The 22,210-nt window shown below is 36.4% G+C and overlaps 1 protein-coding gene and 1 pseudogene across 3 annotated transcripts; one reads left to right on the top strand and one right to left on the bottom strand.

Moving 5' to 3' along the window:
• Positions 1-512: 512 nt before the first annotated feature.
• LOC149002993 (serine acetyltransferase 1, chloroplastic pseudogene) lies at positions 513-1,813 on the bottom strand (annotated as a pseudogene).
• A 9,480-nt stretch (positions 1,814-11,293) lies between these two features.
• ADA2B (ADA2 2B) lies at positions 11,294-21,800 on the top strand. 3 transcript variants are annotated; one of them, XM_089136265.1, is made up of 13 exons: positions 11,294-11,652; positions 12,302-12,357; positions 12,929-13,107; positions 14,225-14,290; positions 14,429-14,554; positions 14,651-14,726; positions 16,248-16,303; positions 16,408-16,468; positions 16,586-16,699; positions 17,971-18,193; positions 19,095-19,305; positions 19,683-20,000; positions 20,567-21,800. In XM_089136265.1, exons 1-13 carry the CDS (start codon positions 11,603-11,605, stop codon positions 20,756-20,758), a joined length of 1,728 nt encoding a protein of 575 aa, XP_088992391.1. In that variant the 5' UTR covers positions 11,294-11,602; the 3' UTR covers positions 20,759-21,800. The 3 variants fall into 3 exon arrangements, with proteins under 3 accessions (XP_088992391.1, XP_088992389.1, XP_088992390.1); XM_089136263.1 differs by having other exon boundaries at positions 11,295-11,652; positions 16,248-16,311; positions 16,410-16,468; positions 20,567-21,799; XM_089136264.1 differs by having other exon boundaries at positions 11,295-11,652; positions 16,248-16,311; positions 16,410-16,468; positions 19,686-20,000; positions 20,567-21,799.
• The last annotated feature ends 410 nt before the right edge of the window (positions 21,801-22,210 follow it).

Raw genomic sequence — 22,210 nt, forward strand, 5'->3', positions numbered from 1 at the left:
TATTGGGGGATCATGTCTGGGAGTACAGACCTTGTGATACATTGCTTCCTTTGCCTCTTGTGTCTTATGCATGGAGTACTCTTATTAATACGACGTTGATTTTGGCAGACTGCTCAGGATTAAGGAATCGTCTAAGTCTCAGAATTTTTTTACCTTGTACATAACTCAAGAGTGGTAATGATGAAGATGTCTCTTGCTTTATTTTTTGGGGTTAACTATGCCCAAGCTAACTATGTCAGAATAAAAGTAGTGCTGTCTGATTTTATTGGATGGAACTTCTTATTGCCCAAACCTGTCAAACCATGGCCTTTAATTGGGATCCCTCATTTTGCTGTACTCAGTCTCTAACTACATGGCTAAGTCTAAGAGTAGAATAACATTTAGGAGTAATGGTTTACCTGCAACTACCCTAAAATCTTATCTAGCTGTTGTAGATAACTTATGATAGTTAATGATGAAATCCTTTTGATGTTCTTACCAAAGGAAGAAAAAAAAACTTAGCAACCCTCTCTAGTTATATTTATCTCTCTTAACATGAAAACACATGAACTTTGGGCACATTTAATAGATGTTTGAAAACTCTAAGATTGAAATTCTCATGATCCAAACTGACATTACTGGCAAAGGACACTATAACAAGCCAACTTTATTTATATGATTCACAGAGAGCTTGATTCCTTTCCTTGAACACAACTTACTTTTTCAACAAGATAAAATAAGAGCTTAGGTCGACAAGTATATAGAACAATATGAACCATTGAGACTAACTAGCATTCCCTTCCCTATATAACATAATCAGACCAGTCTGATAGGACACAATAAGTGTGATCCATGGTGACACCAGGGAAGTTACTCATCCTACATGACTTGTCCCTCCCACCAAGAATTCTTGCTGGATTCCCAACTGCAGTAGCCTTTGCAGGTACTTCCTTAAGCACCACCGATCCAGCACCAATTTTTGCACCATCACAAACCCTAACAGTACCCAAAACTTGAGTCCCTGCACCCACCAACACCCCATCTCCAATCTTCGGGTGTCTGTCTCCAGATTGCTTGCCAGTACCTCCCAAAGTAACATTATGAAGGATCGACACATTGTTCCCCACCACTGCCGTCTCGCCGATCACAATGCCGGTTGCATGATCAAACAAAACGCCTTGCCCGATCTTCGCGCCGGGATGGATATCCACCGCGAAAACCACGGATACCCGGTTCTGAATTAAAAGGGCCAATACATACCTTCCCTGAGTCCATAACTTATGGGCAACCCTATGAGCTTGACAAGCCTGAAACCCCTTGAAATTGAGAAGACAGTGGACATAACTGATGCAAGCAGGGTCACGTTCCTTAGCTGCCATGAGATCAGCACGTATAGCCTTTCTGATCTCTGGATCTTCTCTGAAGACGCCATAGAAGACTCCAACCAAGGTGTCTGAAGGAAGACTTGAATTGCCCAACCTTGTGGCCAAGTGTGTTGCCAGAGCACTTTCTAAGGATTCATGAGAAAGAATCGTAGTGAAATAATAGTTTGACAAGATGGGTTCTTGCTCCACATCCCACAGAGCTTCCTTTCGTATCTTTAACCACAATTCATCATCTTCTTCCTCTTTGTTGCCACTGCCGGCACCGGCGGCGGAGCGGGTGTTGGAGAAGTAAACGTAGTTATAGAGATGGTGGTCTGCGACATGGGTTCGATCAAATTCGAAGCCAAGAGGGTTGATGGCAGAGATTTTGGTCATGTTGTTGTAAATCTTGCAGTGGCAGCTGCTGTGGATGGTGATGAGCTTTCAAGTTTCAATGCTCCTCATTGAGATCGTTGTTGAGGATGGTTTGGTTATATAGAAGCGGAGAAAACTTGCTGAGGTAATATTAAATCATCTTTCAACTTTTGCTGTTTTGCTTTTTATTAATTTAACACCACATTGACCCACTCCCAAAAAAAGATAATAATAATAAAATAACAGTGATGCAGCAGGTAAAGTGTCAATTGTTCAATTTTTTTAGTTCTTTTAATTTTTTTTGTGGGTAAGATAAGGTTTATCCTATCAAAATAGAATTTGGAATCGAGGGTAGAAGGGTATAGCTATATAAGATAAACCTTTGAACACGAATAAGATAAATTATTCTTAAAATTATAGTGATAGGAGATTCAAAGAAGTTATCTAGAATTGGACTCAAGGAATATTGAGTAGATGGAAAATTAAATCAAAAGCCCGCCTTTAAATACGAATAAAGTAAATTTTCAGAACCCTACAAGTATAGCGGAGGATCAAAAGAGAGTTGTTTAAAATCAAACTCAAGGAATACAGGACAAAAGGATAATTAAATCAAATGCAAATCAAATGGGACTTGAAAAGTGACCTATGTAGATATTGTAAGGTTTAGGTTTTGAATTCGATTAATCATGTCTTCTGAATCACTCATATTAAAGAGTATAGTGTGTTTTTTTTGTGGTTGTCATTGCTTGTGATGTAAAATTGAATGATTTTTATTCAACTTTATTACCCACTTGTTAGTAAAAAATTAAATAAAATAAAGGAAAGAGTTGAAATTCTCCTCTCTTTTTATTGCTTTTTTGGGTAATAATTTCAACTCAATAATGGAATGACATTAGTCAAATAAGCTAATCCATATCAAAAGTTAACCAAGGACATATGAGGAATTTCAAAATTCAATTGCATTTATCCACTTTTTCTCCTTTCATGGACTGAATTAAGAAGTCATAAAACTCTTTTGATGGTCTCTTATTTTATTCTCAAAAGGACATTTAAATGAAAGGAAAAAAATTCAACCTAAAAGTGATTATAGTTTCATTATTCTCTTCTTTTTCTTTGATTACTATAGTTACAATATTCACTAATAGCCATTATAATGAATGTCTTTTTCCAATCTTATAGTGTTTCTAATCTCATTGAAAAAACAAAAATATTTGTCGCGGATTTGAGACAGTTTCTTTTACCCAAAAAAATAGAAAGAAGAAATTTATGCAGTTTCTAGCTAAGTGTCATTTAGTCTCCACCTTTACTCAATGATTCCACTTTAGTATATATTATTATGTTTTTTTTGGAGGTTTGTGGGGAAGGTGAGGAGGTGTGTCTTAGATTCTTTGCACTCAAGTGCATGGTGTGTCCAACTTTCACTCTGACAGTCCACCAAACACAGGTGGATCTGAGATGGTCTGTGTTAGGTAGGCTGTGAGAGGAAAAAATTGGATATACGGTGCACCCTGGTGGAAGAAATCCAAATCCAATGAGGAAAGGGAGAGAAGACAGAGTCAAAACTTCGTGGATTGAATAAAGTATTTATGCTTTACTAGGAGGGATGGGGGATCTACATATATTTAACAACAAGCTTACCAAAAAAAATGAACAATTAGTAGTACTTTAGGAATATGTGAATGTGTTTTTTGTAATTTCCTTTTGTTCAGATTTTTAAGCATCATTTGGCTCTTCTCTTTTGAGAAATCTTCCAATGAGTGATATGATTCAACAATGTGTAATATTCTAATCCAAATGTATTCATTGAATAAACCCTAACATTTAGATTAAAATATTTTATATAATTAAATCATATCACTCATTGAACGCTCATGGGAGTTTAAGATGAGCTACTTTAAGAAGTATGCATTTTTGTTAAACAATTCCAGTAACTCCCTAATAAAAGGATGACTTGAATTAATTTATTCACATGGGCCTTATTGCACCTATCCCTGGTTGCCAGAAATTGATTAACTATAGTACTCACAATTGAATAAAAATATTAAAATATTTACACCTATAAATAGGCAAAAAAAAAAAAATCAAGGAAAGCTTGGTTTTTTTTAAAAAAAAAAAGTTAAAGTGCAATAGCATAAAAATGAGACAACTTGCGAAGAAATAAGTAAATAATATTTTTTAAAATAACGAATCACAGAAGGTAAAAATCCTATGTAATTTTGTAAACCAAGGATGGTTGAATCGATGAGGAATGATAACCAAGCAAGATCTTGAATTTAACAATCCACATGAGCATAGAAATGGGAAATTTTTAATCCAACAACTAAAACTAAGAGTAGTTTTGTAATTGGATCATTTAGGATAAAAAAAATACCTTTCAAATTTGCAAACACATCCTTCATAAAACGCAAATTCACCTAATGAACCCCAGAAAACCAAACGATTCAAAAAACGAGAAATCTAAACTTTGACCCAAAATATACCCACCACCACAACTGGATCTCTATGATTTTTTCAATCATTTCAGGTTAAAGACCCAAATTTTCATTTTAACTTCCAATATCTTTGATTTTTTTCATCGTTTCAACTTGAAGATATCACTTTGGGATGGTGTTAACCCTAGCCAAATACCCTACGGCTCACAATTTTTTCTCTCTTGAAGAACCCTAACCTTGATGCTATCGTTACAAAAAAAGTGAAAATCGAAGGAAGTGCAGACCCAAAATCCCTTACCCTAGAGTTCTTCTTTGTGGTTCTCCTTAGGAGAAAAAAGAAAGAAAGAAAAGAAAAAGTGCAGACGCACAATTCAAATGGAAGAACAAATTCACGGTCGCATTGGATGGATTGGGTCACTAGTGAAGGAAGTCAACTAGGGTTTCCACGATTCCAAAATCTCGTTTCTGATTAGCTTTTGGGTTCGTTTTGTGAATTGATTGGTTACTAAATACAACCTTTTGTAAATTCTAACATTTCTTTCTAAGTAGGTCATACAATTACCATAATACCCCTTTCTTATAACCGTTAGATTATAACGGATGATAAAAAAAACCGAAATGATAAACAATAATAGCGAGTAATTAGATCTCAAGTGTATATCAAATTTGGATAAACTATGGGCTGAGATTTATTTTGCTTTTAAACTTTGTTTGGATATTTCTATGTGCTCGTAGAAGCAAAGATGTCAATTGTCAACATCAGTGGGCGACAGACATGCATGCATGTCTGCATGTCAGAAACACATACATGCACGTGCTTGCACATACATTCCCACGTAAGCAAAATATATTCTGGATAGGGCTCAGGCTTTGAGTTCTTGTCAGAGAATTGATTACTGTTTTGGACAGATTGAGAAGACTTTTTTTTTTCTTTGTTTCTATCTTTCTATCGAGAAGAAAAGATACGATTGAAGATCGTGTAAGCCCTCACGGTAAGGCTGCATTTGTTTGCAAGGTGGAATGAAAAAAATGGGTGGAAAAAAACAAATGATGTGAGTCCATATGATGAATGGAGAGAAGGAAAATGAAAAGAAGAAATTGTGTAGAAAAGTGTTAATCACGGGTCTTATTTTTTATTTTTCCATAAAATTCCACACAGATTGTAAAGTTTTAAAAAGGCTTGGAGACCAACAGGACTTGGTCCAAGTGGTAAGTAGCTTGGTCCGCTCAAGCAAAGTCCCAGTATCGAAATTTTGTAAATGCAAAAATCATCGCGACTCACCCACCACAGCCAGGTGTGCGACCGGCGCTTGTCTCTAACTTTTTCACCCCAAACAACCAAACAAACTACATTTTTAAGATTTAAGGATGCGTTTGTTTGCAAAGGTGGGGTGGAAAAAAAAAACATGTGGCCCCCATGTGTAGTGGGGGGGGGAGAAGGAAATGGAAGGAATTGATTTTATGGAAAAGTGTTGATTGTGGGTCTAACTTTTTTACTTTTCTAAACTTTTTCCACAAAGTCCCACACATTTTGTAGGGTTTTGAAAAAGTTTGGGGTGGGAAAGTTGGTTTGCCGCCTCACCAGGAAAAATTTTCCCACCTACACTTTTAGGATTTAAAGGAAAAGTAAGAAAATTTTGTTTTTTCAAGAATTCCCCCCCCCCCCTTCCGCCTTTTCCCAAACTCCCTTTATTCTAGCAAACAAACGCAGCCTAAAGGAAAAGTAGGAAAATTTTGTTTTTTTAAGAATTTTCCCACCCCATCTTTATTCCAAAAAAACAAACACATAATAATTTAATTCAGTGGTGTCAAGCAAAATTGCTTGTGTCATGCACATTATCGTGAAGCTGAGATCTTGGTCAAAATTGAATCTCAACCATTGAATTTCAATGATCGAGATCGAAATTTCGGTCTTAGATCTAACAACCCATAGTGTGTGGCTTGACAGGTCCGTGCATGATCCAAGCAAGACCCGATGTCAAGCTCATTTGCACAAAATTTAGTAGTTTTTTTCAGTGGTCTTACGGGGCATTGTTTGCGACTAGTTTTTGGGACTAATGCTTGTATAGGTCAAACTCAAAAATCCAAAATATTGCGTAGCGGAAGGCGTAAAATTGCCATTGTTGCATCGTCTTTTTGCTATTCAAAAAAATAAAAGAAAATATATAATGAGCTAGACCAATATATAGATCTTTTAACATTGCACTAAGAATTGAATCCCGTGGCTACTTTTTATCCCAAAAAATCTATGGCTACCTAATATAATGGATAGATCTTTAATATTGTACTAAGGACTGCCTTTGAAATTTGTCTTAATTGCAGCCCTCTCAAACAAGCACATACTTATTAATTTTTGAAATCTGATCTAAGAATAGCCAAACCCATTTTCCAAGTTGAGAGAACCCTATCAGATGCAAATAAAACACCATAGTGGGCCTAATTTCATTCAGATAAGCCTTAAAGTTGGGTTTTATACATCTTGGACTTCTGGCCCAATGGGTGTTTATTATAATGGGCAACTTCTTCTGGTCGTCATTAAACAACTTATAATGACAAGGACCTATGGGCTTAGGGCGGATTTTTGTTTTTTTGTTCTTTTTTTTTGGGTGGGTTGGATCAAGGTTTAAAGTATCGCGTATCGGTAATGTACCGGTCGGACGATTTTAAGAGACGTTTCAATTTGTATCGTATTGTTTTAAATCGAAGATATGTATTGATGGGTGAATAAGAGATAGAAATTATCAAATACATATGAAAATAATCTAATTTAAATAAAAAACAGTATACTCTATCTTGAGAAAGAAGGGGGAAAAAAATGACCATAAGAATAAAAAATCATCTTTCAATTGAGAGGCTTGTATGTCCAATCCATTATCTTGCAACAGCAAGTCACATGGCTTGTAGATTGCCAGCTAAGGGGTTTGAAAGTTGTTCTCTTCGATATAACACATCCTTCAGTCCAAACATTAAGTTCCCCTAAGTTTTGAGGATGTACAAGATTCAGTATCAATGTGTGAGCTAGTCACAAATAGTAGGAAATGCAAGAGTTTGCAGCTCGAGACCACTAGATCAATATGTATGGGTATGTATCATTGTGTGTTGCATTGTATCTCTATGTATCGGTGTGTATTGCATTGTATCGGCACGTATAGGCCAATACATTGTGAGATGCGAGAGACGATTAAAAAAAACAAAAAGTTTAGATATGTATCGGTCTGTATCGTATCGCATGTTTTTGATACTGATACGTATAGCCGATACGATACAGGCCGATACTTCAAACTTTGGTTTGGGTTGAGGGGGGAGGGGACGAAGATTTGATACTAAGACCTCCTTGGTTTTACTACCTTCTACTGTGTCAAAATCATATCCATACAACGAGCAACATTAGTAGACCTAAAATCATATTATCATATCGTACTAACTACCATTGTAAAAACATAAACTCAAAGAACATGACTACATATTGTTACTACCTAAAATGCCCTCAAATATTGTTATATAGCTTTTGACTCTCAATCTTTTTGATAAACTTTTATTACATCTTTATCCTTTATGATTTTCTATTCATTCTAATGAGGATAAAATAACATCGAACCAGGTCCAACCGCGGTCGGTTCATGGACTTCGGTCTAAGACGGGCTCAACCACGGCTGGGTTGGGTCAAGAAACCTAGACGGGATCAATCTAGAGCTCGAACCAATAAGTAACTTGAAGGTAAAAGAACCTTAACGGTTATAAGAAATGTGATCCCATGAAATGTGGGATCTACGATCGGGCTCCAAAAGGAAATTACCAACAACTTCGAAAGAAGGGTAAAACCCTAGGATCGAACGACTGTGAATAAAGGATCTAGAACAAATCCAATGGTCAAGAATAAAAGGTAAACTTTATATAAAGTAAAGGTTCACGCACAATTGAGGTAACTGAATCATTTTCCCTCCATTATCGTTTTTAATTGAAGCTTTGCAACTAGTCAGAGCTATGTGGTGATCCAATACTGACTTAGCCTTTGGATGTAGCTAGGCCACATCTAACGTCTATCTTACAGGAATCTGAGGACTGAACAATTTTTGGATGCATCATCACATTCTTTAGGTTGCCTTGACAAATATTTATTACAATAATTATATTACCACGATTACTAATGACAAATATTATAATAATTATAACATCTTATTTGTATAGGATCAATGATAAACGTACTCCTATTGACTAATATAAATAGTTACAAAATTGGGGCATCAAGAATCATGTTAATTATAAATCTTACTCCATATATTAACTGGCTTAAGTAGATTTTAATGTTTGAAGCTTTTTTTTTTTTTTTTTTTCGAGGCCAACTTCGAGGCAAGATTTCTTTTCCAGGTTTACTCCTTTTTGAACAATTCGAACTTGTGGCTAATTATTAATTTCTTTTTAAATCATTTGACTCTTCACTTCTTCGTAAACTTTTATATATGTATTTACCTTTTATTACTCACTATTCATTTGTGAATAGTTATTACAATAATTGCAAAGTACTAGTAACAAATATATATTAAATAACTAAAACATCATATATTTTTTTGAACAAATAATTTTAATGATATTCATCAAAATTATATTTGTAGGTTCAGTAAGTAAGGTACACTTAATGACTATTATAACCCATTTCTATTAAAAAAGATGAAATTTGTTCAAGTTTGATCTCTATAGCATGCAATGTAAAAGTGAATTACCACTATGCTATTGCACCATAGCACCATACTATTGCCGCTACTCTTGCCGCCACCACCACTACCACCCCCCCACCCCCACCCCCCACGCTACCCTGGCCCTCCCCAAGTTCCACCACCTTCTCCCAAAGAAATATAGAAATCTTTAAATAGGCAAATAAGTGTTGAAAGGTTTATGCATGTTTGGGGCGGGGCCATTATCCTTAGGAGATGAACTATCAAGTTGATTTTTTATTCTAGAAATCTTCCAGATTTATACAACTTTGTCAATATTCAAAGGTGGGCCCCATCTAAATGTATGGTAGGGGATATGAGATGAGCACAATCAAAATTTGAACTAACACATTTAACCTTGATGGCCTGAACCTTTCATGAGCCTAAACAAGGCTTAGGCACAAAATTCTAGCTTTGAGAACTCATAGTGGCCCTAAATATGGTGAAGGCAAAGTTAGAGTTGAGTGTTTCACTAGGGCTGACCTTGTCCCACCCTACCTTACCTTATTGTAGGTTCTTTTTTGGTAATAATAAGAATTATGCATTGTTTTATTATTTTTAGTTAAGGGTCAAGCCAATGTTAAAAGTTAAGCGTCTAACCTAGCTTGGCTTGGATTGGCCCTGGTTAAGGTATTTTGGGTCTAGGCCAAGGTTTTAAGTAGCCCGCTGAATTTGACCCTATTGTAGCCATAGTGATGGTTGTCATCAATGAGAGAGTATACACATCTCAAAAGGCATAAATAGATTAGGAAACGCCTACCTTGTTAGAGACATATTAGGGTTTCCTATTTAATGCATCGCAATGAGAGTTAGAACTCCAAGCGTGATTTTCCTCCTCCTTCCCTTGCGGCTGAGCTCGTTTACTCTCTTCTCCCTCCGCCTCCTTCCTCCTTTGATATTTTGTCTTTAGTAATCCTCTGAGTAGAGACTAGGGTTAGTGGAGCCCCAAACCTATAAGAATTTCAACGTATAAAGTGGTTGATCATAGTTCGATGGATGAAGTGGTTAGTCAAAGTTCAATGAATGAAGTGGTTAATCGCAATTCCATGGATCAATTGGACAACCAGAGTTCAATAGCTCAAGTGGTTGAAAGTAATTTGATGAATGAAGCGGTTGATCAAAGTTCAATGAATGAAATGGTTAATCGCATTTCAACGGATCAATTGGATGACCGTAGTTCAACGGCTCAAGTGGTTCATCAGAGTTTGATGAATGAAGTGATTAATAGCAATTCGATGGATCAACTGGATGACCGAAGTTCAATAGCTAAAGTGGTTCATCAGAGCTCGATGGGTCAAGTCGTTGAAAGTAATTTGATGAATGAAGCGGTTGACCGAAGTATAGTGAATCAAGTTGTGGATCGTAGTTCGATTGCTGAAGTGATTGACTCGAGTTCGACTAATCGAGTGGTTGATTGCATTGATTTCAACCCTTGCTTCGTTGTGGTAGATCCTGTGCCGAAAGCAGAAACTTTGACTATGAAACTAAGGTATCCCTATTCTTTTGTTTGATTAGTAGTTTTTGTTCGATAAATTCATACTTGGGGAACTGGAGATAAGAGATCTATAGCATTTTGCTATATTATCGGATTTCATCATACTTGGATAGCTATTTCAATTTTTATTTCTGTTAATCTATAGTAATGATGAATCGTGTTATTACTCAAGTACAATATCTTATTGGATTTTGATAAGAAACCATAGATAGAATGTATTAAGTTAAATATTGACGGTTGTTCTCCGACAAATCTTGGTTACATTAGCTTTGATAGATATTTTATGTAAATCGATCAGTTAGCTACATTGATACTCTCCATAATTTCACTATAAAACTCCCAAATTTCTGCAAGAATCTCAACCATGTGTGAGAAGAACGAGGCATTATAGTGTCACAGATATAATTTCTCTTAAGCATAAATTTTGAGACATGATAGGGCTAGAATCTGAATAATCTGTGATTTAATTTTAAGGGTTTAAATTGAAATAGATTTCGAACAATTTCTGTCAAAAATATTCTTATATGATTTTTTTTCCTTTTTTTTTTTTTTTTTTTTTTTTTGTAATGATTTTTTTCCTTTCTGGTTGAATTCGTACATGATTCATTCAACCAAGGGTATATAATCCCGTTCATGGGAAAGTCAACATGGGCCCACATGACTAGTGGGTCCCACAATGTTTTTTTGGGGGGTGCCTGACTTTGTTGGATTTTGAAACCTGAAGCCGACCTGATCAATTCTCAAGCATTTTAGCCTCAAGGCTCAAGCTATCAAGCATCGATTGATTGATAAAAAAAAATCAGACGTTCCTGATGCATTAAGTTGCTAACCAGTATTGTTGACGAAACCATTTTCCGCATTATGATTGGTCAGTCACTAGATAAACCACAGCAGCGGAGCGTATAATATCGTCCATATTTATTTTTATTTATTTTTGGTAAGGAGTAGCACAATGAAGCAAAATTTATGATAATAGTGGAGAACGGTCCAGGTTCAATTTTTCCAACTCTCAGTTTTCAAGGAGAGAGGATCTCCCGCGAAACTGCCATATTCGAAGAGTACCGTTGCATAAAACTGATCAGACAAGAGAGTCGACACTGTTGGGCGAAAGAGATTTCTAGGGTTTTCCCGTTTGGATTTTCTCGGCTCTCTCTCTGTGTGCTAAATTGCCAATCGACAGTTGATAACCCTAACAGTAGTAGCTCAAGTTTCAATTCTACTTCCTTCTTCAAAATTGAATGATCCATGGGGCGTTCTCGCGTTCCGAGTTCTGCAGATGAAGATCCCAGCCAAAGGTTTTCTCAATTCGCTCTCTCTGCCTCTTTTTTCACTCCACTGAGCTGAAAACTGTTTCTGATTGAGCTTTATTTTCGTTTTAAGTATTTCATTTGCTTTGTTGATAGTTTTACTTGGTTGACACATAAATTTTTGAGCTTTCGGTTCCGGTTCCGTTTCACTGAACTTGATTCAGAAGACTCTTTCTGCTATTGTTTTGCTTGCATTTCGGAATTGTTAGTGTGTGAATGGCACGGTGTAGGAAGCTGCGTTGGAATGGCTGCAATCGATATCTCAGTGCTTTATTTTAATTGTGAACTCTAAAGATGAAATCGTCTAACTTGAAGATAAGAAAGTGTAAAAAACTGATTTGTCCCCCCTTTTACATATTTGATGAACCTTCCATCCTTTATTTTATGGATTACCATTTCAATTCGATTTCCTTCATCACTTTAGGACAATTTAGTACAATGCTGGTTTTTAATACTTCTCTCCCACTCCCTCAAACATTTGATCTACATTGCCGTATGTTCATTATAGTATCATCATTTTATACATTGAGTGAATTGAGTATTTATAAAAATTAAAATTGCATATAGAATTTGTATGATTTGAATGTTAATTTCATTAGCTTCCATTGAACCTGTACTGTGTTTGTCTGTTTTATAGAACAAAGAGAAAGAGGAATGTATCAAGTGCAGACAATTTAGAACCTGGCGCTTCAGGTATGGTGTCAATAACTTCAATCAAATAAAGAAATATCTTACACTGTTCGTTGTTTTTTGTTGTAGCATGATGTAGAAATAAATTGTACGGGCTGAACTTTTGAGTATGGGAAGTTAGAGCAATTGTAATCAGAGATAATTTAATTGCTAACGGAAGATCAATAGGTTGGACATGTAGGATGGGTTCTCACCTCCTTCCTACTTTGATTAATGGATTTCCATAAGTAGGTCCATTCTGCCTTGTGGTGTACACCAACCTCCTTGAACATTTTGTATTTTCTGTCTTCTGGTGGACCTTAGACCTTTCCTATGGTCTATCAGATTGTAGGATTTTTTTTTTGGGGGGGGGGGGGGGAGTGGTTTCATTTTGACTTGTGAGTTTAGAGATGTACCTAGGTAGACTCTCTGATGTCAGGTTTGATCTGATGTTTACACACTTTTATGATTGGTGAGGCATATCTGGCTGTGCTTACAGGGTTCCCTATTTGAAACTACCATCTTATGTCATAGAACATCTAAGGTTCCATTTGTCTATGATTCCTAATGGTAATTCCACTTTCTGTTGGGGCAGATCAGGGATCAGCTGAAGGGAAGAAGGCCTTATACCACTGCAACTATTGCAACAAAGATATTTCTGGGAAGATTCGCATTAAGTGTGCCAAATGTCCTGATTTTGACTTATGTGTGGAGTGCTTTTCTGTAGGGGCTGAGGTTACACCTCACAAATGCAATCACCCTTACAGGGTTATGGTTAGTTAAACTACTCACAGAATGTTCGGTTAAGGCCTTTCTCTCGTGTAACTTTCCATAATATTATTGCATGATTCATTGAGCAGTTACTTCTTTTTCAGTACGAACTGGGATAAAAATCAGGACCTACATGGTCATGTTGCATTATACCAATCAATGCAAGTATTATCTCTTTTCCCCCAAGCATTTGATAGGTGCTTAATTATGGTTCCAAAGTTTTTTTCTTCTTTTTCCTAAAATTTGGCTCTTTCTTCTTTTTGGGTGTGGATATGGATCTGAATCCACTCCCTTTTGGTACCCCAAATTTAACTAGGTATTCAACCACAAACACTCCTTTTTTTCTTCCCCCCCACTTTTCCTCCTTCTGTGCAATCTGAAGCCAAATCCCTGCTGGCACCTCAAATGCACCTTGTTCAGATGATGAGGCATAACCAGGTTATGTTCTCATCCTGAACATATTGAAAACTGAATTAAAAATAACCTACTCATGAAAAATGCATTGTTATTCTATTATCTCCTTTCTAATAAGATAGGTGACATCTAGGCAAAATGATTTTGAGCTAAAGAGGAGTTACTCAAAAATTTGGGCCCTTTGCCAGCTCAAACAAGTTCTCATTTGCAGATCTTTCGATGTTCAAAGATCTAACATAGGCTTCATACATGAAATACCTAGGTGTCAATGTGCTTAAGGTTGCAAGTAAGCTACCTTTTTTGTTTGCTGCAATCATAAACAATAGTGGGCTCTTCTGCTGTTAAATGGATATTATGGCAGCTTGCCCTTTTCATTATTAGCTCCTCTTTGGCTTACCAGTAAGTTACTATATGTGCACCTTTTAAGTTTTGACTGTACAGTTTCATTGTAGGAGTCTGAATGACGGTATAGATTTACAAAACTGCTTCCATTTTGAACATTGGATATTAATTAATCGTGTAAAAATGCATTATTAGTTGATTCTTGTAAGTCCAAACAAGTGACTAGTTTTGTGAAATTGCTTCCGCTTTAAACATCCTGATGAATTTATGTGTTGTTCCATGCAGAAGTACAATTATTAGTTGATTTGGCAAATGTTATGAAGTCCTAAAACTTTTTTTTTTCATGGTGTGATTTGTTCAACAGGACAATTTATCTTTCCCCCTTATTTGTCCAGATTGGAATGCAGATGAAGAGATACTGCTGCTAGAGGTATGTGTATTTCCTTGTTCAAATATGCTAGTGATTGCTAATATCAGGTCTTTTTCCATTTGTGCATTTTCTTTTTGATTTTTGAAGGATTACATGTTAGGGTGCCCATGCGTTTAGTGTTCTATGTTTTTGTTCTAGGGAATTGAAATGTATGGAATGGGTAACTGGGCTGAAATTGCTGAGCATGTTGGTACAAAGACCAAGGCACAGTGCATTGATCACTATACTACAATATACATGAATTCGCCATGCTTTCCTCTGCCGGTATTACATTTATTTAAATCCAAATTGATTTTTTTTATATCAGCATCTGTCATGGGAACACTTATGTTTTATTCTTTTTCCCTTTTTTTCCTGAAGGACATGTCTCATGTCGTTGGAAAGAACAGAAAAGAGCTTCTTGCTATGGCTAAAGGGCATGCCGAGGGGAAGAAAGGTTAGCAACATTGACAGTATATTAGCTTGACACTCTTAATGAGGCATTTAATTACTCTTTTAGTCCCTTATTGTTTTATCTTTCTTATGGACCCATATATCTTATGGCTGTCTTATTAGTTCCAAGAATATACGAAAGTAATTGACTTGAAATTTGTTTTTTGTACAAGAGGATAGTCCCAACCTAGTACTGTATAAAAGGCTGTAAAAGCCTAAGTCTCAGTTTTAGTTTTGTTGTGTCGCACTCATGTTTGAATTAATTTGCCACTTAATGAATGTTCTGGTTGTTCTGTTTCCTTTTCTAGTAATTAAAGTAAAAAAGAAGAGGGAAGGATTCAAGACAGAAGAATATCCGTCTCACTGCTAATAAGCTGCATTGAATGTCAACAAATATAAGTCAATCATTCCTGGATGTTTGATCTTGTTTTAGGTGGCTCAGTTTCTGATGATTAAATTCTAATGATTAGACTCTTAAGTTTCTTTTCTCAAATTAATTAATTAATTAATTTGAATTTTTGTATGGCCGACATATAAGATCATACATTTTACCCCAGGGGTGGAGACCTAAGATTTCTTGTTAATTTGTGTAGCCTTCATGCGGTTTCCAATCTGTTGCTTTCCTTTCTGAATGAAGTGACATACTGCAGCTGGCATTAACTGTAATATTCCATAGCTTGGATGTTGAGGGCTGGAGAGCACACTCCAACAACTCAAAAACATATTTTTACATTCAGTGGGAAAGCCCAGAAGACCCAAAACCTCCATGAACAGCTTCAGTAATTGCTTCTAGACCACATACCGCAGAAATTAGGTTGAATTATAGCTTTGTCTGTTGGGTGCTCTATCCTTGATGTGTGATCCAAACCTGCTGACTAGACAAACAAATTTGCCATTGATGGACTTGTTGAAATTCAATATTAGTTACAGTTCATTCTCCATTTATATATTTTTACTTACGTTTATCCATTAGTTTAGCTGCGTTTGAAATACACTTCCAATTTTTCTTACTGAACTGGACTATATTCAACAGTAAACAGACAGAAAATGTATAACAGAACACAGATCGAAGAAGTGGATCTCCAGGAGAAGAGAAAGAAGAGAACTTATGGAAAATAAGGAGGGGGGGGGGGGCGAGGAGAACTAGATCAATGGGGTTTTGAATCCTATACTCAATCTGTAACACATATATTTCCCACTAATTTTATAAAATTTCTATAATTGCTAGTAACACCATATATTTACTGTTAGTCTTATAAAATTTCTAGGGTTGCAAATAACACCCCTGTCTAATGGTTAACTGCTCATAATCCTTCGCCAATAATCTTCAGTTAAAAAGAACCCACTTGGCAAGAACCCACTTGGCATATTTCTAACATCAATGACCAGTCTTTCTTGGTGGATTCTAAAATTATTGGTTTAGTTGCCTTAGTACTGCATCCTATTGCTTAAAACACTTATGTTAGATGTCCTATTTCTTTCTTCAAATAGGTCACAAATTCTTACATGCTTCTTACTGCTTCAGGATATCCTACGTTTGGGGACCTTACACTGAAGGAAGAGTCTCCTTTCTCTCCTTCAAGAGTCAAGTATAGTTGTTTTCTTTTCTTTTCTTTTTAGGTACACCAGTGCTTCAATTTGGCTATGAAGTCCTTGCATGCTAACTCACTTGACTGTGCTTTCTTAGGATTGAGGATTTGAGTAAAGAAGCTTCAGCTGGTCGTTCCCCATCCAGCCTAAGTGCAGGTATAAAAAGGGATATTCTTTGCTAGCTGTTTCTGCTATTGACTTGTCTGTCTCTTCAAATAGTTAGAGGATATGGTAGTCATACTGCTTAAAACATCATACTCTCTTGTGTTTCAGATGTGGATTCTGGAGTAGGTTCTGGCAACACAAATCTGATGGCAACAAGTTCAGTTAAGAAGGCATCAAACATGGCCAAGGTTAAAGATGGTCCTGATACTGTTAAAGTGGAAGGTATGATTTTAAGACACTTCTTTCTATATTGTACGGTTCCCTTTCGGATAGTTGTATATTGCTAGGATCTTTGGTAAGGTCATCCCATTTTAGTTGCTTTGGCTTTATACTACATCTTCATTATCTCCAAAAAAGATTGATGCTGGATGTTTGGCAGTCAAACTGAAGCATTAAGCAGTGTTTCTTAAACACAATAGGCATTGTGAAAAACCAAGTTGGTTATGGTTTATGAATGGCCATTGTAATAAAACAACCTAGTAGTGTCTTACACTTCTGTTCTTACTCCCAATGTCTTTTAGTTTGGTATTGGCAGTCCGACTATTTGGAGGTGTTCAAACTGTGTTGAAACTTGTGAACAAAGTATGTAATCATTTAGAAGTGGGGAGCGGGGTGTGTTGGGGGAGACATTAATATTTTTAATAAGATCAAGGGATCCTTAAAATGATCGCTGTAAGAGCTGGAATCTTAATTGATCCAAGTATTGTATACTTATTATCATAGTTGTTAAGGTGTCGCCTAGGCGTACAGGCACCATCGGAGGGCCTCAAATCGGTGTCGCCTCATTTTCAGGCAATAAGGCGACCGCCTCAAGAGCCTCGGACGCCTTATACCCCAAGCTTCGGTTTTTTTTCTTTTTTAAATCACATGAAAGTTGCCAAATTGAAGTCATCTATTGAATTACTTATTAGGAACCAATTGTAAATTATCTATTGTTTGAACCTATATGCATATTTATAATGACACTACATGTGATCAAATGTTAAAATAAAAAATGAAAAAAACAAACAAAATTGAAAGAGAATAAGTTATTGACTCGAGTCTCACACTCTCACTCTCACTCTCACTCGGCAAGCCACGTGACCAGATAACTCCTTCTCTTCCTTTCTTCCCGCGACTTTTTATTTAGGACCTACTATGTGTGGTTTGTAGTATGTTGGATGACTTAAGGTAGGTTAATATTAGTGTTTTATCATATAAGATAAGATAGATTTATAATGAATTGGAGTGAATGAGATATACACTAAAAATTTCACTTAAAATGCCCCAACCGCCTCAAAAGCGCGTCAGAGGGCGCCTCATCAACTCATTGCCTCAACTAGCCTAAACCGCCTCGCATTGCCTCATCGCCGTGACAACTATGCTTATTATTCAGGACACTCGTTTAAGTCTAGATTATCCTTCTTTGTTAGTCTGTTTAAATTTCTTAACATTTTTATGATGAGAGAAATTGTGTCTTGCTATCTATTAATCTTCGATATGTTTGGTTGCAGATGGTCAGGTAGATCGTAGTGTTGGAGGAAAAAAACCTAAATCTTTGGGTGATGAAGGGCCATCTATGACTGAGTTAAGTGGATATAACCCGAAGAGGCAGGAGTTTGATCCTGAATATGATAACGATGCTGAGCAATCATTGGCTGAGATGGAATTTAAAGAAACTGACACTGAAGCTGACCGTGAATTGAAGTTGAGAGTGTTGCGCATTTATTTGAAAAGGTTTGTACATCTTTCCTTTTTTACAAAAATAAATAACAAGGTAACTGCTTTATGGATGATTTTCTTATGCATCCTCTGATGAAGTTTGTGTGTACTACAACCTGGGGAAATTTAGGACAAAGACAAATATAGCAGGAAAAGTAGGTGCAGCTTACCTCCTTGATTAATTTAAATGGTTGATTGCTCAATCCATTTCTTGAATGCAAATAGAAGTTCTCACAAGGGGGGGGGGGGGGTTCCTTCTTCTGTGTCTTCTATTTCATTAAGTTGATAAAAATACAATATGATATTTCCAGGGTAAATCTGAAACACTAGTGAAGCAAAATGTTTTCAACTCCTAGCTAGTCATGCTAATGACTTTGTTTTTTTGCATTGTCTCATCAAATGTTCCTAAACAGATAACGTGCTACGAGTCTTGTGCATTTGATAGGAAATTAAAAAATGCACTGTATGCTATTGCACTAATTGATGCATGTGGTGTAATTAGCAGAGTACCAGAACACTAATAACAAATGTAGGCCATTTTATTTTTTATTTATTTAATCTGTAGATTATACGTGTTTCATAGATCCACCTGATGGCTGGACAAGTGGTGTTCATTGGTGTGCCAATATTTATCTCCACTGCTTCTGGTTGTCAACTTTTGATTCTCAGAACTGTACAAATGCAGCATAAGTTAGTGCAGAACATGTTGGGGTGACTAGCTGAGTATTGGTGCTATGACCAGCTTCATTTGTTGATAGATTTGTCTGTCCATACTCATTCAGAATATAATGTGCAATGCCTTAAACAAAGGGTATCTGTATTGAATGTACATGTGGCTCAATTTATGAGCTAATAGGTAGTGTGATGTGTTAATACTACATACTCCAAGGTTCAGACATATTAAGTGTGTTAACAGGCTTGACGAGAGGAAGCGTAGGAAGGATTTCATATTGGAAAGGAACTTACTTTATCCTAATCTTATGGAGAAGGATCTTTCACCTGAGGAAAGGGAGATATGTCAGCGCTACAAGGTCTTCATGCGTTTTAATTCTAAAGAACAACATGAGGGGTTTCTTAGGACTATTATTGATGAACATCGGATGAAAAAACGAATTCGAGATCTTCAGGTATAACTTTTCACTGGCTTCCTCTCATTCTTTCTCTATCTCTTCTTTGATAATTCTTATAATATTTACAGATAATACGCAATAAGGACATCTATTCCCAACTATTTCCTGCTTAGGTGTGAACTCATCATGTGTATACTTTTGTCTTTTAGCATTTTTTTATTTTTTTTTGGTATTTGAAATCAAAGTTCATCCAGTGCTTTCAACATAAATCAAATGGCCAGCGATTACCCATGGCATGCCAATATGAGGCATTGAACACATTCCTCAAGTTCGTAGATGGTGAATGTGGTAGAACATCCTGGTGGCATAATGATTCTCTTTTAACATCATGGACTTATTTGTTTCAACTTCATGGTTCCTTCATGAACTTCTAGCAGGAAGCTCGAGCTGCTGGGTGCAGATTTTCAGCTGAAGCTGAAAGATATGTTGAACAGAAAAGGAAGAAGGAAGCTGAAGAAAATGCTCGTAAGGCAAAGGAAAGCAACCAGTCTGGTCCAAGTGGTAAAGTACTTCAAAGGATAAATCGCCCCAAAGGAGAACCTGATGGCAGCCCTCGGGGTGGTGCAAAGGGGTCTTTGGGTTTGGATTCAAGTGGCAAAGATTCTTCTACAGCTGTGAAACTGGCTACTTCATGTGCTCTGGATGATTGGGATATTACGGGGTTTCCTGGGACCGATCTACTTTCTGATACTGTAAGTGTGCACTTTTTAGTTTCTATTTTGTGTTGCCATAGATGGTTTTATTTGAGTTTGGTCTTTCTTTACCCAAGAAATGTATTTCATGGATGAATCATCTTTTTTTAAATGGTTGTTTGAGGCTGCTTGCTGGCTGATTCACCTCATTGCTAACATCATTGTTGGGTCTTGGGTGGCAGTCAGCCTGTCAGTATGTGTGATCGTTTGTAGATAAGATTTAGTCAGGGTTTTTATGGGCTATTTTATATATATATATATCAAAGGCAGGTAGGATTGGCATTAATCTTTTGTCATAGAGTATTTGTGATTTATAATTTTCAGTTTTAGGGAGTTCACTGTTTTCTAAGTGTTTTTTCACCTTGCTCGACAGAATCACACATCTAAAGTAAACAGATGTCGAAAATGTTTTATCTTGTCAAAACCTTAATTTGGTTTATGACTTCAGGAATCATACCAGCAATTTCTTGGATGATGTAAAATTCTGTGTTTTGAATCTTTTGATAGCATTTGATAAGATCATGGTATAATCTGAATTTGACTTTGGTTGATTCTGGTAATGGCAGGAAAACCAGCTATGCCGAGAGCTGAAGTTACTTCCTCCTCACTATCTTAATATGCTGCAGAAAATGTCAGTGGAGATTTTGATAGGAAATATCACCAGGAAATCTGATGCTTACCGTCTCTTCAAGGTTGAACCGAGTAAAGTAGATCGAGTTTATGACATGCTCGTTAAAAAGGGTATTGCTCAACCATGAGCTCCATCGAAATTCTTTAGTTCTTCAGATTTCAAGACTTAATTCTTCATCCCTGTCCCTGTCCATGTCTGGTCTAGTTTATTTTTTAATAAACTTTATACCTGCTTGTTAGACTTCAACTTGTTTCGGTTACTATTTATAATAAGTCAGAGTTTCAAAGGTTACCATTCTGTTTAATTTGTTGTTCTGCATCTTATATATATTTTTTGTTTAGCAGCCTAACTAGGAGATTGATCTGGTCCGATCCAATCCTGTTGCTCTATAGGATATTTTAGTAAATGCAGAGCAACATTGTAGAATTATAGATTGTTTTATTTTGTTTTGTGGCTATGGATAGGGTCAAGGTTTCAAAAAGCCTGGAGCAACTGGATTCTGTTGCAACCCTATGTAAATACAACAGGGATTTAGTAATGCGATCAATATTGGCCAAATTGATCTTCATACTATCCTGATGTAGATCTATCTGAATAGCAGTTGTTGCTTATTGTATTAACTATTTACCGAGTTGTGATCTTCTATCTGCAAGGATAGAGGAGTGTGCTTCTTCACATTCTTTCACTATATATTCAAGAGGGGGATTGCTTTTTGTCCATGTTACTATTGTTTAGAGGTAAATTCTTCTCTTCAACGTGGGATAGAAATGTGCGAGGGGAGCAAAGTCTTCTATCTACACATCTGGATGGACTAGTATTTAAGTCAAAGAGGCATGTGTTCGTGTTCAAATTAGAACAAATGATTTTGCAATGCAAATTAAAACCAACCTGAGAAAGAGCCTATAAAATAAAAACTAGGCCATTTTTTGAAGTGTGATGTGGCTTTGAACACAAGCAATTGGTTCCAATCCCGGCAGTTCCATGTTGGTACCTAGCACTAGTCCAAAACCCAAGGGGTAAGTGACTAGGCCTCATATTCAAGTGTTCATAAGTTATTTCTTTTGGTAGAAGTGTTCATAAGTTGAAGGTTCAAATTCCCCTCACCCCTAACCAAAAAGATCCTAAAAAGTTGTAGTTTTTTCTTTGTTTTGTGCGTATAATACACTAACAGTGTTTAATTTGATGATTCCTAAATTAAAAGAAGATGGTTTCGAAAATTCAGATTCTTTGAATTGTCCTAATTCGTTGTCTCCACATGACTTGTAAAAATTAAGATCCTTAAAAGAGAATTCACATCCTCTAAAATTCGCAATGCTGCAATATGGGTTTTAATTGTGATCGTTGTGCGTAAAAGTTGAACCCACAACCTTTTCATCTGAAGTCAAGCACGCAAATCCACTGCACCATGCAGTCTTTCGGCCTCAATAAGATTTCAAATCATATTCTCAAGCCATCTTTGATTACCAATCAACAACACCACTGCCAGCTTTATTTCCTTTCATACAGTCTCCCTTCTATTACTCCATGGAAATATGCACCCCAAGTATTCCATTGCTTGGGAAATTTGATGGTAGAATAA

This window comes from Hakea prostrata, chromosome 10, assembly GCF_041222555.1.
Source record: "Hakea prostrata isolate BN-2017 chromosome 10, UWA_Hpros_2, whole genome shotgun sequence".
Taxonomy (NCBI): domain Eukaryota; kingdom Viridiplantae; phylum Streptophyta; class Magnoliopsida; order Proteales; family Proteaceae; genus Hakea; species Hakea prostrata.

Bases quoted from the DNA above. Each gene is read 5' to 3' on its own strand.
- ADA2B (XM_089136263.1), top strand. From the start codon at position 11,603: ATGGGGCGTTCTCGCGTTCCGAGTTCTGCAGATGAAGATCCCAGCCAA. The intron at 13,108-14,224 runs GTTAGTTAAACT...TTTGTTCAACAG, and splicing joins ATCACCCTTACAGGGTTATG to GACAATTTATCTTTCCCCCT. The intron at 16,469-16,585 runs GTATAAAAAGGG...CTTGTGTTTCAG, and splicing joins CCCATCCAGCCTAAGTGCAG to ATGTGGATTCTGGAGTAGGT.